General features: G+C 41.9%; 1 protein-coding gene across 1 annotated transcript in view; it reads right to left on the minus strand.

Moving 5' to 3' along the window:
• UBR4 (ubiquitin protein ligase E3 component n-recognin 4) overlaps positions 1-18525 on the minus strand; it is a 351227-nt gene that overhangs the window by 207578 nt on the left and 125124 nt on the right. The window contains 11 exon segments of the mRNA XM_029579045.1: positions 3986-4202; positions 4989-5152; positions 6368-6569; positions 8006-8177; positions 10173-10330; positions 12286-12513; positions 13416-13568; positions 14335-14493; positions 14667-14849; positions 14944-15114; positions 17054-17281. Of these exon segments, the coding sequence (XP_029434905.1) occupies positions 3986-4202; positions 4989-5152; positions 6368-6569; positions 8006-8177; positions 10173-10330; positions 12286-12513; positions 13416-13568; positions 14335-14493; positions 14667-14849; positions 14944-15114; positions 17054-17281 (2035 nt within the window).

Here is an 18525-nt window from a genome sequence, read left to right on the forward strand (position 1 = left end):
GCTCAACCCAGAACCAGCCAATTTTGGAAGCCCCCTGGCCCTGTTCCACTAAGGAAGACAGCACACAACTTTCATCTCAGGAGCTGCCCTTACTTTTAACATTTTTTTTTAAACTCCTTCTCCCAAGGCTCTGCTCAACTGAAGGAGAGAGAGCCAGTATTTCACCTCAGGAGCAGACCACCAATTTTCCTGATCAGCCTACCAGGCCTTCGTGCATAGCACGGGATGCTCCTACCATCTTCTGGAGAGAGAGAATACTGGCAGGCTAAGGTCAACATAGTTGAATATAAGGGGGTGATATTTGGGAACCTGTTATTATCTGTCTCCATCTGCTGATCAGTGGGCATAAGCCATGTGTCTGGACTGTTTTGACTGGATGAGGAAGAAAACTGTTTAATGTTTGTAAATAGCTTTGAAAATTACTCACTATATGCATGCATGCTTGTGTGCGGGAGAGGGGGATGCATTAATATTTAAGTATTTGGTGTGGCCCTCAAAATATTTTGGTCAAAGAAATCAAAAAATGGTCCTCTTGTTTGAAAGGTTGCAGACCCCTGGGTCTAGGGGAAGGAGGATAGGAGTGGCACCAAGGCCCTCTTTTGTATCACAGTGGATGGAGAACCAGAAAATCGTATGCTGTGGAGGAGGAGGAAGTGGGAAGGGGAGGGGGAAAGAATCTGGGTAGCAATCAAGATTAGATTTTTTAAAACCCCTTTATTCTACCTATAAAAAATAAAGCTTGCAGTAGGGGGAATTATAGAGGAGGAGCTGTGCACTAAGTACTCCAACATATCAATACCCCCTTATTCTCTAAGTTTTATTACACAATAAAAAGTTTTTCATCCACAATGAGGTGCACCTGTCGATGCCTTTTCAACCAACCTGTTAAAGTACTGTGAAAAAAATTCCAAAAAAAAGAGAAAAATGGGCTGTGAAGCTCATTGTAATGCTGACATCAGAGACCAGTTACTACAGGTAAACATTTATCTGATGACAAATAGCTACAAATAAGCCACACAAATGGGACTCCTACAGTAGCTATGAGTTTTCTTCAAACAAATCAAAGTAATAAGATGGGAAATGAAAAATGCAAATGGGCAGAAGCAGCATGTTTTTATTTTTATTTTTACAGGGCAAGTCTCTAGTTATACTTTTTATCATTTTAACCATAAACATGAAGCATAAAGACAGAACCACCCTGGAACCAGAAGAAATGGGTATAAAAAAAAAAAAAAAGGTGACAGCTGGGTCTACTCTGTATCAGGTTTTGTAAAATGAGCAAGCCAAATAGAGGTTGTATCAAGGAAATCATGAATGATGAATGTGTGGACAAGAGCTTTACACTGCAGCCTTGCTAATATCTGCAACCAATGCCAGCACTGCCCAGATGGAAGGGTATGTCAGCACCCATACGAAGGTCAAATTACCAGGGCATAACAGAGAGATACAATCTGATACTCCCTTAGAAATGTCACTGGTATTCTACATTACTGAGAGGATCAAAAGGAAAAACAAGGTGGAGCAGACTTCCAGATAACTCCCATTGCAATTCAGTATGTGAAAAGGTGCCTCTCCCGCGTCTATAGGAATGAGAAGAATATTCTAAGGATCACTGACTGACTGAAAACTGGACACTACCTTAGGCAGGAACTTTGAAGGATTGCGTAATACCATCCTATTCTGAAGACATTTTAAGTGCATAAGTCATTAAAGACCTGAGGTTTATTAACAGGTCCACAGGTTGAAGTGATGATCACCAACAATGTAACCTTCAAGGTCATGTAGTTGATAGAACAGTTGTAAAGCTAGGAGGGGATAATCCACTGGATTAAAATCACATTACCTGGCACTGAGCAGCTTTAGAAGATGTTGCAAATAAAGCAAACCCTGCATAATGCTGATATGTACCACATGAACATAAAAAATGCCTTGCTGGATTAGACCAAGTTATATTGAGCTAAACATCCTGTCTCTGACAACTGCCAGTAGCCAGCAGATACCAAAATATAGATTTATTTCTGGTTACTTATTCCCAAGAATAGCTTTCTTTAGTCTAACTGGCTAATAATGTTTTATGTTTTTTTTCCTTCAATAACTTGCCTAAACCTCTTAATCCTGACTATGCCAACAGATTCCACAGCTTGATTGTGCGTCAAGTGAAAAAGTTGTTTCTACAATTTGTTTTAAATCTGATGGTTATTCGTTTCATAGAGTGTCTCATTGTTTTAATATTTGTAAAGTTAAATAGCTGTCCTTTATTCACTTGTTCACCCCATGTATGATTGTATAAACCTTTATCAGGGTTTCTCAACCTTTTGAATGCCGGGACCAGCTAACTACCTTCAAGTTACATGAACCAGTTGTAGCATGGAGGAGCAGGATGGAAGGAGATGTCCGCCAGAAAATTAAAGAGCAGGACACACTCCTTCGCCCACTCGGTTTTTTGATTTCATGAGTCAACCTTGCAGCTGGGCCTGTATCATTTTAAGACGGTAACTTGCCAGTTTAAAGAAAAAACTTTTCTAAATAAGAAAATGTTACTCTTATTAAAATTTTAAAAGTCCTTTCTCTTCAACTTACCTCCTCCTGCCAGCCAACAGTACTGTCCTAAGAACCAAAAAATACCTTCCTTTCCCTCCCAAAAAGCCACTAATCACGAGAAAAAAAAATCCTTTTTCCTTCTCCCATGCAATCATTAAAAAAAAATAAATAAAAACCCTTCCCTTTCCCTCCACCATAGACACCAGCTCATTAAAAAAAAAAAAAGATTAGAAATCCTTCCCTTACCCTGCCAGCCAGCAACACTGCTACAGCTAATACTCCTCTACCCATTGGCCTTTTTTTGATTTGGGGTCAGTCCCAAAAACCCCCCTCTGGGAAGGGAGCAACTGCAGTTAAATGTTAAGCTCTTTCACGTGCTTTCAAGGCCCCCACATCCTCCTGGTTTCTGTGGGGCAGACCCCAAGTCAGTCTCATACTGGCTCATGAACCTTCAGCTGCAGCTTGGCCCCAAACTGGTAAAAAAAAAACAGATCTGCAGGGAAGAGGGAGGGTTAGGAAAAGTCTGGGCAGGCTGTGGTGCAAGGTGCAGTGCAGCCTGAGCAGCTGCAGAACATCTCTCGATTCCTCTTCATCCTCCTGCAGAAATGCTGCTGGGGACCGCTGCCGAGAATCAATTTTCTAAAATATACTAAATGCGTACTTTCCCTTTGAAACTTAGGTGCAAGTTTGAAAGGTACAAAGTAGCTAGAGATCTGACACCTAGGCAGACAGTTTGAAAATTGCCACTATAGTAACATGTTAGTCGATGGCAGAAAATCACAAACTGACCCATCCAGTCTGCTCAGCAATTTCTGCTCACACTGCCAAGAATATATCTTAGCTGCCAGGCACAAAACATGGCTGACTGCAGATCATTCCTTACCCAAGACAATTTCTATTTTCCTCAGTCGTACTCCAGTCTCCTAGATAGATGAGCATATAAGACCCCCCCCCAATTTAGTTTAAACACAGCATCCCTTCTCTCTCATGTCTAACCACAAGGACTCACAACCACCACCAATCACTATAAACCATCAGCTTCCTGGGTTCCTGCGGCCTTTCCAGACAATAACCTGCAGCCACTATTCTGCCACACCAGCCCAGTCAACACGAGGAAGGTGTGACCTTGCCAAACAGACCCAGCTATATGATCTCAGAAGCAATGTCAGAAAATATGTGCGCGCAAGGAATGCCGTCCCAAATCAGAGACTAAAACAGTAATGGACTCCAAGTAGGTATGGACTAAGCACAAAATAATGCTTAATTTCAAAACATGAAGAGGTCCAGTGGCACATATTTAAAGTAAGCTACTTAAACGATTCAGTGAATGTTGGGGCTGCTAGAATGAATAGAAAAGTGGGTACTATGAAATGTTAAACACACCAAATGCCTATGAGTATCCTTACCTAGCAGAAATACAAACCAGATTAATAAATTATCTTACTGAAGATGGTGAGCTTCTTGTCAGCCTGCAGAGCTTCCTCTCGAGTGAAGGGAAAATCAAACCAGCGCGCCCTGGTCAGATTCAGCTGCATGGTGCGGCCAAACATCTCTACATAGGAAGGCGCTCGCTCGATCGCTTGTGTGCCAATCTGAAGGCGCAAACCCGTCATAACCATGGAATTATTGTTGTTGGAAACCTCAATGGTAAATCCACCAGGCTGTGAGGTGGGTGAGAGACAGGCAGATTGATCAGTAAGGCAGGGACAGCAGAGACCATATCATTTCCTGCCTGTAATTCTTTGTAGTTTTACAAATGTACATAAACAGAACTTGCATACTTGGTCTGTTCAGTGATAGTGCTGTGCACTGTCATGCAAAAGGGCATCAATTCAATCCCTGAATCGGGTTTTCTGCACCTGGATTGGCTGGGGCTAGGAATGCTACAAAGACAGCTTTTACAGCCTTGGGGCAGAAGTAAGCAGAGCGTCATGGTCATCATTAAGGGCGACACCTGTTGGGCAGATGTGGAACCAATACTACAAAGATCTGAAAGGAGCTCTGGTGCATGGCTCTCAGCCTCAGGACTGTTAATGAAATGACCAATCTAGGAACAATGGGAGGGCGAGTCTTAAAATAGGGGCAAAATCCCTGGGTAGTTGTGAATGAAGGCGCATAGCACCACAATCCCAGCACTGGCTCAGAATGAGCTGGAATTAAAAGAAGAATGGAGGACATACCAGGCTCAAAAATGAAATAAACTTGCTATTTTATAACATGTGACAGAACATGCTATATAATCCCAAGCACAGTGTTGAAAACAAAAGCATTTAACTGTGAGTGAAAATAACTTACTGATTAGAATATGTTTTAAAAGGTTTCAACCCTATGATGACTAAAACTAAAAGTCTAAGTTGATGAAAATGGCAATCACACTAGTTTATTCATCTCTGTGATAAATGGCTTTTTATTAAATTATGCCTCTCCAGTCTCCTGCTCTTCCTTACCTTGGTGTTTGCCACATACATCCCCGTGGAGTTCAGCCTGTGTTTTATTTGTTGTGCATTGTACACCTGCAGCAAGTCACTGCCACCAAACTCCACATCTGTGAGCTGCTGGTTATGTTCAAAGAAATCGATGGGAAAGGTCATCTGACTGGAAGTGCGAGTTGCTGCAGAAGGAGAAACGATCAAACAAAAGCCTTTAGCTAGGCGAGGGCAGGCTGCTTTGACTTCAATAATTGCAAGCAGTTTCATACATTCTCTCTCAATATTTGTCTACACTCGTACAACAATCCATCACAAGGGAAGTTAGGTCCTCTCAACAAGTCCTTTTATTCACCCCCTTCAGTAACCAGAGCAAGGCTAACCTGCACGAGGCTTTCTGCATTAAGCTGCTTCATAGCTATCTTATAAAAAAATATCCCACAGGACTTATGCAAGGAAACCTGTTACGGCTTTAAAAAAAAACCTAAGAAACAACCTGGCTATTCAGCCAAGTCTTTCCTTGAACTCTGCATTTCCAGCCATCTTACTGTTGGGTATTCTCTCTTAACTATGAATACAGTGTTCTACTTTCCTGTGCCATGCTTGCCCTGTACTATGAAATCTGTATACTCCGTGTACTGTCATCTATGGAGTTTTGCATGGTTCAATTCCCAGTTCTTTATGTCCCCTCCCACCACAGGTACTACAATTTCTCATCTTTCTTGGTGATCCCCCCCTTGTGCCTTTCCTAGAAAAATAAATACAAATATATGTAAACTCCAACATGTGATGACTACCAATGTGTACAGAAGCCTTCCTAAATCAAGAACCTCACACTGAAAGTGCATAAAAGATACCTCATCATCTCATGCAATCTCCACTGATAGAAACATCACCAAAACCTACGTGATCACCACTGATACGAGACATTATTTTTGAATGGCTTAATAGCAGCTATTCCGTCTACAGTGGTTTGTGGTATTCCACAATGTATCTTTTCTGAACACTTGTGTGTGGCAAACACAGATTTAAGGGGTCATTCACAAAATCAATAACTTGCACATTCCCTACTATGATTCAACCCCAGAATGCCCATAGTTACACGTTATTATTATTTTAAAAGAAATGAGTCATACTCAGGCCCATCACTGGGGCTAACCAGCATCCCAGAGAGTCCTTCCTCTCTTCCTCCCTCCCCCAATAGTTCCAACCTGTCACATGACAACTGGCGGCTAATAGGAAGTCCAACTTTATTGATGAAGCTGCATGCTAGCGGCCTTCTTTGACCACTGCATCTGCAGCAGTGGCATGGAGCACTGGCACCCCTAAGGCATGTTAGTGCCTTTCCAGGTGGACGCTTGTCTCGCCCACCCCCTTAAGGCAACTCTGGCCATACTTACTGACTGCTGCTGCTTTGCGTTTACGGACAGGTTTCATGATGCTGATGACACTGCTGGGCTGTAACGAGGGCTGCAGCCAGTATGATGTATTCTCCACATTGGCCATATAGATTCTCAGACTGCCATCCTCACACAGCAGGATCATGGTAGTCCTCTGCTGTTCGTTACTAGCCGTGTGACGGATGGCCACCATGTCCTGAATCTAAAAGTGCAAACAAGTAAGGGTTACCACAATGTAGAGATAATTATTGCCCAGTGGTAGAATCATAAGACCAGGAAACACAAAAGCAGGGAAAAAAAAAAAAAAAAAAAAAGATAACTTTCAAAAAGAAACCAACAGTAAATTATAAATGATAAAAGCCCTGATATGGCCATGTTTCAGCTAATAATAGTCCTGTCCAGATAAATACAAATCACATGCAATGAGCAAGAATGAGTATGAACAGTGTCATACACACAATTTAGTGGACTTTCTTAATACAGAATTCAATTTAACACTTGCAATTTCTAAATTAAAACATTTCTCTAGTTGCCAATTATTTTTTCAGCAAATGAAAGCCTTCAACTGGAAAAATTTGGCAACTAGAGAAATGTTTTAACATACGAGAAATTACAAGTGGACTCCATAAATCTAAAACAGGTTCAGAGAAGATCCTCTATAGCTACCAAACAAGCTGCAGTACTTGAACATATTCCGCTTTGAAGCAGCTGAAAATCACAATATAAATCGAACAGAATAAACTGAAGAGAGACATATGAAGAGATGTGTTTTTATTTTGTTTTCTAAACCAAACAACTTTAATTTCCATTTCCCTTTCCTCCTGCCCTTCCCCCTCGCCAATTAAAACCACACAAAACATTTTTCTTAAACCTCCTTGAGTTTCTCTTACACCCCTCCCACCCCCTTGAAATCCCCCATCACAGGGTTCAAATGGACAGGAGTTGGCCCTTGATATTTTGACGTACGGCACCAGCAGGAAAGGAGCTCCATTTGGACCCTTGGATGGAAGGGATGTTAAAAAAAAAAAAAAAAAAAGGCCCAGGGGGACCAGCAGGGGTGGATCTGTGGCTGTGCCAGCTTTTAGTGTGCACTGCCAATATTGTGCACCAAAACATTTTAGTGTTTGTTACTGTAACAGAGCGCATACTAAACAAACAAAAGCCGGAAAAATAACATCCACAAGAAAACGAAAGGAAAAAAATGCATCCTACATACCCTTATGAAGGACCAGACATAGTGAAAACTTGGGCAAAAGCCATGCAAGCCATTTCCGTACATTTTTATATAGTACATTTCTGGCCTAAAGTTTTAATTTCCTACAGTTTTTGGAAAGGAAAATGGCAGAAATAAATCATGGAAGTTACAACTTTTACAAAAAGCGCCACTGGATTTTTTTGGGTCCATTCTTTAGAACTTTTGTAGAGAAGAACTACAGAACCTTTTTGCAGGCGTTAGGGCTTCAGCAACTAGTTCTGTGTCATTTCTTTACATTTCACAAGTTGAAGAAAATCTATATGTTTGGGCAAAAGATGTGTTTCAAACCCGTGCAACTGAAGTGACTTGCAGGTTTCGTACAGTATTTTTTTTTTTGCCTAAAACATAAATTAGTCATACATTACTTGCAATCTGTCACTTACTTTGGCTTTTGCAGGAAGGGTTTTTATCTCTTGGATCAGAAAACTATCTGGTTTCACCATCACCACAAGAGGAATTCCTGTGGTTTGCTGCACACAGCATACCAGGCCAGGGTGGTTCATTACTTCAGACCACTGACAGAGAGCTGGTGAGGTTTTGCCTCCACCATTTGAACTGCAACAGATAACAGAACCAGAGACACTTACATAACAATAGATGATCTTGAAATACACAGGGCATCTTTATGAAATATACTTAAGAAAAAAACAGTGCTGCTGATTAAATATATTCCTGAAAAACATCTTCCAAGTCATTCAAATTTGCTATTCCACAAGCATCTCTAAAGAAAAATGTCTTAAGCGCCGCCTTAAATGCCTTATTTCCCAGCCTGTAGCCAGATGGACTCAGGACCAGTGGGTTATGCTCCCCTGCCAGCAGATAGAGACTGAGTCAGATTTCAAAGCTGATGTCACCCTAGACCGACCTCAGCCCTTCGGTACTTCTCCATCTCCAGCAGAGGGTGGACATACCACTCCCTATGGGGATTGCTGTACTTTCTGGAAGGAGAAATTCTACATTTAAATTGGAGAAATAAATTGAGCCCTGCTCTCTTTTGCGCTATTTGGAGGTTACCAATGACTTCCAGCGGTCAGACCACCTGTTTGTCTTTTTCGGGGGTCCTAAGGAGGAGGACAAGGCTTCCAAGGAGATGATTTCACGCTGGATTAAGGAGGCTCTCTCTTCGGCCTATGTTAGCCGAGGGTGTCAAATGCCCGTGGGTCAGAGCTCATGCCACTAGGGTCCAGGCTACCTCCTGGGCTGAGTGTCAGCTTCTGTCACCACAGGAAATCTGCAGAGCGGCGGTTTGGTCCTCTCTTCACACTTTCACCAAGCATTATCGTTTGGATGTTAGGGTACACAATGAATCGTCCTTCTGTGCATGGGTCTTTCGGGTTCCCGCCCAGTGTAGTATGGCTTGGGTACATCCCACCGGTCTGGACTGATCTGGATATGTTCAGGAAAGAAAATTGGTTCTTACCTATTCATTTTCGTTCCTGTAATACCACAGATCAGTCCAAAGGCCCACCCCCCTTTTCAGATTCCGAAAGACTACCTTGAGAAGTGATATTTTCAAGAAGAAACAATTTGGTTCTATCACAGATGCTTGAGGGAGCAGGTTCCGAGGTGGCCTAGTGGTTCTTTTCTCTGTTACGGGCGAGGGGTTGGCTGTTGGATTTTGGGTTCCAACCTTCTTTGCCCTTTAGTAAGGTTAGTTGTTTGGGCTTGGGTACAGGCCAATACTGAGGGACTGCAGGTAGCACTCTTGGTTATGTAGCAGTGCCCAAAGTTTTTGTTCTCCGACTCCATCTGCTGGTAGGGATGCACAATCCACTGGTCTGATCTGTGGTATTACAGGAATGAAAATTAGCAGGTAAGACCAATTTTTCTATATTTTAGGAGACCGAACAGGGGTGCCCTGTGTTCTCTTTCAACCTTCAAATCAATTGGTAAAGCCTTAACCATATCCTGCACAAAATCTGAAAAGAACAGATCCTCAGAAATGGACTTGCTCCTTGCTGTGTATGAAAGGGCTCCAAGGGAAGGTCAGGTGAATATTCTTCTTTGAAATTAAAATCTTCTGATGGGGTAGTGGTCTTCAAATGGGTTAATTTTGCACATACCTTGACAGGAATGAATTTCACTCATAAGGCAGGATATGTTGGATATGGTATGAATCTATCAAATTTACTGATAATACTTGTCTTAATACTTGCATTGTACCAACAAAAGCTTGCCTACTGAGCTCATAGGGTGTAATACGTATAAATAACATATCAAAATATGCTCAGGTGGTCATTAATCAAGCTGGTGGAGCCCAATACAGCTGGACTATTTCTATATCTATCTGCCACATTTTCGTGGTCTCCCATTGCATCTCAATTAGTCTCATTTGATTGCCCACTTTTTATTCTGAAAACCTCAAACCTCGATCTTGTTTTCCATATGCAGTGCAGATTAAATGAATCTCTGATCTTCTATCAACTTAACTGTGTAACAACACCCCCTCTAAAAATAGCTGCAGTTACAGCCATTCTAAAAGGATATTTTTCTTGAATCAACCACCTGATACATAAGAAATACTGGATCCTTAAAGGTGTGAAAACTCACCTTTTTATACTGATAGGGAAAAGGAGTAGCAACTCCAACACAGATCTGTTTATCGTGGCTGCAAAGGATTTGCCTTGACAATAACTAAAGAACAGCATTTGCAGTACATGAGAGTAATATATAGACACGCCACCTCCAGCCACTTGACCATTACTGTCCTATTGTGGTAAACAAAAGAACAAATATATCAGTCATTGGAACTTAAACATACATCAGTTTCATTTCACTCTGGTACTTCCTCAGCAGACACCAAAACAGAGACCTTTGGCAGATTATAGCTATTGCAGGGAAACATACCGCTATTTGCAATTACTATCCTAGGACAAAACAACGAACTACAAAGATGAATGTCATCATCGGGGGTCACATGACAACTTTGAAGGCCATTCAAGACTTTCTAGGAATGCTTCTGAGCATCCATGGGAGGTTTGTTGTTTGTGTGTCTGGAATTATTCAGTAAATTGTATAATTTAGATTTATAACTAAACTGGTTAAATCAAAATGAGAACTCCAAAAGGGGAGGCAAGATACTATATGGATATCCTCAATTGTTTGTTTGACGCCAGGTAGATATAAGGAGACACAGAGAAAGGACCATCTAGGCTTTAGACTGGCTGGGAACCAAAATGTAAAATTCATGTTTCCCACTGACACTCTTTAGGGCAAGGACTTATTGTCCCTGAATACTTATCACCATTGTAGTGCACTGCATATATCCAAAAGCACTATAAAAATGATAAGCATTATCATCACCTCGCTAAAGGGTTGCCTTAAGGAGAGAAGGCAAGGCATGAACAATATCAACAGGCAGGAAACAGAAGCATGTTTTTGTTAGAGTTTGACATACTTCTGTCAATTTCTGTTATACTAGTTCACCACACCAACGGTTACAATGTGGTAGGCTCTCCCTCTTTAGGATAAGAACAGCAGCAAGTTCACACATTTCCCAAGATCTGATACTCCACCTCTGACCTCATTATCATATATGCTTAAGCAAGAGGAAGTAAATTGTATATAACAAATTAACTTTGCAAACATTGAACAGCACAGATTAAACTGCAGGTTCACCCAGATTGGGGTGCTGAACTAACAACTGGAATTGACAGAAGGAAGAGAGAAGTTACTGCAAAAGGTGTGCTCTGGGGAAGGAAAAAGAACAGCCATACGGAATAGGCAATGTTATCCGATGGCACAGAGTTAAGCCGTTTTTCTCTCAAAGCCCAGAAAGTTTTGACTCTGCTTTCTGATCACACATGAGTTTTCCCATGTTAGTATTACCGTCCCTCAGTCATTCTCCTACCCGGGTAAACTTACCAGAGAGGAGGGAGACTGTGTGGCTGTTTGTTCTGCTGTCCATGAAGAACACCAACTTCTATTTCTCCATGGACAAATCCAACAAATCGCCACACAAGATGGGACTCCCCAGCTGAGGATTGCATTGTACCGACAGTCAACTGTTTTCTCGCAACCCTTCCTGTATCTTGTAGGAAGTCTGGTTTATTTAAATATGTTCTTGCGCACTGCCTGCCCAAATAAACTGGCATTACATGAGTCCTTATCAAGACAGTAATGCTTTGTAAAACTATGTAGAACTGACCATGTGGCAACCTTTCAGATATCCTGGATTGATGCTTGAGTTTCAATGTGCCATTAACATGGCCATTCCTCATACCTGATGCGCCTTTATTGTGTGCATCATTTCTAAACCTTTGACTGCATAGCAATGAGAGACACACTGCGACAACCACCTTTAGAAAGGCATGGTTTGATATTACATCTGTGATGGTCTTTTTAAACATTTGAAAATTCCTTCCATACTGTTCCAAAATTCATCAAAACAGCAAAAGGATATGAAAAGAAATTAAAAAAAACAAACCACCCCACCTCCCTAATTTTCTTTTTCATTAAATTATAAATGCTATCTTGTGAACTGCTTTCTCTGATAGGATGCTAAGCAGGAAACAGCAGCATGTAAGTGACCTTATTCATGCCACATATTCATGTCTCTCAATGCTATAGAATCCCAGAAATAAAGCAACTACATACTGTATTTTGCTTCCATCAACTCCCCCTGCAGTAGCCTAACCTTTGAGATTAAAGGAGCCGGTCTCACCTTCAGGTCCTCATGGTTCACTTCAAGAACATTGGTAACATAAAATGGTCCATGCTGTGCACTGCTAGTTTCCTCCATGACCTGTGTGTAAACATAACCTGCAGAGGACATAATGACAATAATATTCTTCCCTTCTTCACCAAACAGGAATGTAACATCTCTGATCTTGGAGCTTGGCAGCAGAAAATAGAAGGTTGGGCTTAAGGCATCAGAAGACAAGTCATAAACCTACAGTGCAAGATATGGGGAAAGTGTTAATATTCAAGGAAGGAAGGAAAGGGGTACATTTTTTTTTTTAACACAAAGTTTTAAATATTCTGCAACTTCTAAACCCTATCAGATCTCATAACAATATCATGATCTGAGACCGGCCTATTTTGGCCCTCCAGCTCAGTGTAGATCTTAGTGACCCTTACAGCCATCTTCCTTTAATCCAGGGTTGTCCAACTCCGGTCCTCGAGGGTCACAAACCGGTCTGATTTTTAGGATCTCTCTAATGAACATAAATTTACATGCAGATCTGTCTCATGTATCTCATGCATATTCATTAGGGTTACTCTGAAAGTCAGATCGGTTTGCGGCCCTCGAGGACTGCAGTTAGACACCCATGCTTTAATCCCTCTCTGATGTTCACAAAGATTCCTTAAGCTAGGAGGAGTCAGATATATAAGGAGTTCTCAAATTTTTGGTGGCCACATTAACAATTTTTTCCAAAAATACTCCCTTAACTTAGCCAACTTCATCTATGGTAGTAGCAAAAAAAAAAAAAAATCAGCAGCAGCTGGTGGCCACATTTAAGAAAAGCTGCTTTACATGCACATATGTGGATCGCTCTGTTTCTGGAGCTTCCCCTGGCCCAGTGTAAAACCACCTGCTCCCAAACCTGAGACTCCAGAATTGCATTGCTACTGCCAAGTTTCCAGGCCTTCCTCTAGGATCTTTGGTGCATACAACTATGGATGTGACTGCCTTTAGCGACTCATGCTTTTCTGTAAAACTAGCTAAATGAAAATATTAAGTGCCAAAGGTAACACTGTTGCCGTACACAACCTTCAATATCACAGGCTGCTAAGAACACTGCTTAACATGACATGCGGGAAACTCCCAAGAACTTATTTTCAGCTGCATACCTTAACAAAATCTGCAGTGACAATAGCCAGTTCAGTCTGAGAGCCTGGCAGCCATACTGCTTTGATGATGAAGTTTCCAGTTGCAAGCTGAGGATGCAGCACCAGGTGATCAGAAACAGACCCTGAACTGCTGAAAGTCAGAACGTGGCAGTCCTGCACATACATCAAAAGACATAAAAGGAGTACAACTGAACTTCAAGTACTAGACCTTTACTAGCAAACATGATACTTACACTCTGGGCAATCAATATTTAAAAATCAACAACATAACAAGGAAGGAATGGGGCCAAGAATGTTCACAAGACAGGAATATTAAACCTTCAGCTGATAGCAGGGTCAATGGATTGATCTCATGTACATATAAGAGAAATGTATCTAGAAATACACAGCCAATAAAATATTAAAGCAGAAAAGTGTAAAATATTTGCATAGCATTTTGCAGAAGGTTTGTGGTATAATTCTTCATATTGTTATAATGCTTGCATGCCCAGCGGTATTTTCCAGAGCTCACAGCATGATACAGCTGTGTGGTGAATGGTACCAACACTGATGTGTGCCACTGGAGCTAAGGACAAACAGGTGAAGGGGAGGCTTGTTCAAGGGGGAACAGTATCCTTCACGAAAACTGTTTCAAACTACCAAGTCATAAAGGGGAAGAATGGAAGCTGAACCAAGCTTCGCATGAAGACAATTCAAGTAGTAAGAGAAGGCTAAAAAAAAACAAAACAAAACTTTAGAAACTTACTTGCATTAATTTTTGTAAATGGTTGCTCCTAAAAATCAGCAGTTTCTTCATCAGATAGAATAAATAAGGCACATAATGAAAAGCTACATATAAAACCTGGAATAATCCTATGAAATGCTTAAAACAGAAATAAGTATTTCTGAAGAACCTGGAAGAGAGGTCTTGGATCCTTACCTTGAGGCCACACACTGCCAGGTAGTCTTCTTTGCAAGGGTTTCCAGTCAGACTCAGCACTGTGAAGGGTACTGGAGCTGATGCCAACCGTGTCAAGGTCAGCTTCCTCTTGCTGGAATCTGCTTGCTTGAGGAGAGCGGACAGCTGCAACACCGTAATCTAGAAGAAAGAACTAGGTAAGGCTTTTCCCTTATTTATTGATCTCGGGCACTTCAACAAATGATTCCTTTTCTTTCCATCAGGGCTTCATTAACTATGTTTCATAACGATCTTTAAATTCTACAGGTAATTAAGGCTCCGATACTATTGCATGTAGCTCCACGGAAACTTACCTTCCCCTTTTCATGACTGACAGCCAGGTGCTGTCGGCGGCCATGTGGGGAAGACAGAACGCACATTGCAACCCGCCTCAGCACATGGGCACTAATCAGCTGGCGGATGGTCTGGCCTTGGTCCCCACTGTAATTCATTCGAACATTCTCAAAGGCTCCTTCCTGAGATCCAAGAGTTGGGACCTGTTTTGTTGAAAGTCAAGGAAAATGTAAATTACTAGATGCCTGAGCAAAGAACATCTAGATTATAGAGTTTAACTCATAAAACTTCACTTACCATAAGTTGGTCTGTCATTTCCACAGTTTTGTCAAGCGTGTGAAGGTCACTGAGGGCTTGCTGGGCTCTGCTACTACTGCCCACAGCTGAAGCTTGCTGGAAGTTACTCTGAATGGCTTCCATTAGGAAGTTTAGCAAGTCCAGTAGCAGAGGAGCGAATGAGAAATTAGCCTGTAATACACAGAAAGCTGAAGTGCATTACATGTGGAACCATCATGGACAGAAACAGATATTATAAGTACATCAAGCATATATAGAATGCAATACAATACAATGCAGTTACCTAATAGTGAAATTGTTTAGCCGTAACATGTTCGCTGAAGACAGCAGTTCCCCAGTCACAAGACTGGGTCGCATGACCGCACTGCACCAAATTCCCTCACAGTTTTCTATAAAAGGCAAAAGGCCAAGCACAGCAGTTCAAGACAGGAAGCAGCCCACAGATCCCCTCAAATCCATTTATTTTTGGCTGGGGAGGAGAACGTATACAAAGGTGGGTTTTTGTGTGACTAGCAAAGTGTGGTCTTCAGAGAATACCTGTTTATGGGCAAGCAACTTCACAGAGTCACCCAGGTGGGACTCTGAAGCTAAGGACTGCATTTAACAAATCAGAAAAAACAATTTTTCACTCAATGCAAAATTAGCATGGGATCTTCTTAGTGTTTGGGTAATTGCCAGGTTCTTGTGGCCTGGTTTTGGCCTCTATTGGAAACAGGATGCTGGGCTTGTTGGACCCTTGGTCTGACCCAGCATGGCAATTTCTTATGTTCCATCACAAAAAATGTTTTTGATCACCTTTCCTTCAATCTAGCTGCCTTTACAGTTGGAACAGGCCAAGAATGGTTAATGACTAAAAATCAGTTAGTACTGACTCTACAGAAAGTCTGGCTACTTCGTTAACTCAATTGTTGGTCTGTGTTAGAGAAAATCGCTCCTTTAAACTTAAAAAAGGGGAGAAGTGCAGAATGTAGGCTTCTGTGGTATGATAATACACTTGTATTACAAAAACATCGGGCATGGGGAACAGAAACGCGAGAAATGTTAATAAGATTACACAGCCTGGCAGGAGTGACTGACCTATGATCAGACAGGGCAATATCTCCCCCTACCCATTACTACTGGGATCTGAAACCAAACTATAACAACCGGTTAGTGTAGCTGGGTTTAAAAAAGGTTTGGATAATTTCCTGGAGGAGAAGTCTATAAACTGTTATTAATCAATAGGGAATAGCCACTGCTTGGTGCCAGCATTAGTACCCTGGGATCTATTTAATGTTTGAGTACTTCTCAGGCAACATGACTTGGACTGGCCACTGTTGGAACAGGCTCTTGGTCTGACCCAGTAAGGTATATCTTATGTTACATGGTATTTTAGTATATAGAGAAACTGCATAGTTATTTGTTTTCTTACAGCATTTTAGCAGGTAGAAAGTAACAGATAAAAGAAATGAGTGGAGTAGCTTGAGGTTCGTGCAATCATATGGAACGTTAAGAGTGCTAAAGAGAAGTGAACGCAAACTAAATGGGAAAGGGTGGTGACACGACTACCGCAGGCACACAGCAGCCATAGTTAAAATCGTAATGGCAACAAGTCATATTTCCCAACAGCCCACCAGTTTTGGATTATAACATTGAATGGGGCATGGGACCTGTAAGAACCAAAGAGGAAGATACTAATAGTTGGAACAGCCTACGAGCAGAAGTGGTGGAAGCCAGCAATGAAAGGGAATTTAAACAGGCTTTGGAAAGATAATAGAGGGCATCAGTAGGAACAGGGTTGAGAGGATGGGGAAAAAAACATGGTAGAGGGAGATGTCGGTTTAAGCATAGGAATTAGTCTTTAAATGATAATCAAATGATAAATGATATCAAATGATAATTTAAACTGAGAAATCTAGAACCCAGATCCAAGTGACAAGCAATGTACAAAAGCAGAAGCTCCAGCTTCTAACTGGTCTGTAGTCCTTAAGGTACCTAAAGAGACCTCACCATAGTTGGCTATGGAGCATCACTCCACTGCTGCTCCTCACGTGTCTATATAGCCTCCCATCTTTAATGGTCTCTAGCACCTCTCTGCATACCTACTACTTTCTTCAGATACCATCCTCACCTGGCTCTGGAGCTCTTCTCTGCAGCCCTCAATGCTCCTGCACAGACTGCTTTTCTTTGGTTTTTCATCTTCTGAAACCTTGCCATCACTGATGGTGACCTTGATTTTTTCTGCAGAAGTAGTGCTAGAATGGCGTATGGCACTTTCAGTTACCCTAAGCTCACTCTGGAAGGCAGATTCCTTCAATGTAGAGCTCATGCCACTGCTGGGTGTTCTCTTTACCAGAGCCTGTAAATAAAGTGACATGGTTATCACCCATAAATGTGTCATGGGATTGTCTATAATAAATAAATAAATAAATAAATAATGAAGAAAAGAATTGCAGAGCAACTAGTATGAGCACGTTAAAAAAAATGATTATAAAACCTGTTTTACATTGGTTTATATTGTCCCAACACAGCTCTGGGCAGAGCCTTCCCTTGGAGCAAGGAGCAGGGGAAATGTGCTGCTTCAGAACCTGCATTCCCCTCTAACATCACTTCCTGTTCCTTGGGATCACCAGTGAGGCAAGAACTGCAGAAACATCTACGCTGGGACAGAAAGTATAGTTCTACCCTCCCCTTCTTTCAATATTTCAGTGGGTAGAGGACTATGGGTGAATCTCCTTGGACACTACTCTCCCCCCCCCCCCCCCGTAGGGTCAGTTCTGTACCCTGGAACTAAAATGACAGATTAAATAAGAGCTTTCATGTATATTATGTTCTTGGTCTCAATAAGAAAATTATTACTTACCTGCTAATTTTCGTTCCTGTAGTACCATGGATCAGTCCAGACAGTGGGTTATGTCCCCAATCCAGCAGATGGAGTCAGCACAAGCTTTGAGGGGGGCGTATCCATATATACTACTACCCCCTCTGCAGGAGTTCAGTATCGAGTATATCAAAGCCAGAGTAGAAACCCCCGAAGGATCAAGTTTGTGGAAACAAGATAATGAAAACAATTGTAACCGCAACAAGTAACTGCAAACATCCTACCAACTTGTAGGGAGCTGTGAATAACAGCGAAAAGAAACGACTGTGAAGACACAGAACACTGCGAGCAAGAAGTAGCGCAGAGCTGAGCAGGATCAAGAACCCAAACGCGGTGGGCGTCTGGACTGATCCATGGTACTACAGGAACGAAAATTAGCAGGTAAGTAATAATTTTCTTTTCCCTGTACGTACCTGGATCAGTCCAGACAGTGGGATGTACCCAAGCTTCCCTAAATCGGGTGGGGTCCTGCGAGGCCTGCTCGGAGAACCTGCTCGCCAAAGTGTCCAGAGACCGAAGAGGCGAGGTGCAGACGATAGTGCCTCGAGAACGTGTGTAACGATTTCCAGGTGGCTGCCCTACAAATTTCCTGCGAGGATACCGAGCGAACCTCCGCCCAGGAAGCCGCCTGAGAACGTGTAGAATGCGCTACGATTCCGGGTGGGGGGAGTCCGACCCGCCCCAATGTAGGAAGCAGCAATGCCGGCCTTCAGCCATCTGGC

This window comes from Rhinatrema bivittatum, chromosome 15, assembly GCF_901001135.1.
Source record: "Rhinatrema bivittatum chromosome 15, aRhiBiv1.1, whole genome shotgun sequence".
Lineage (NCBI taxonomy): Eukaryota > Metazoa > Chordata > Amphibia > Gymnophiona > Rhinatrematidae > Rhinatrema > Rhinatrema bivittatum.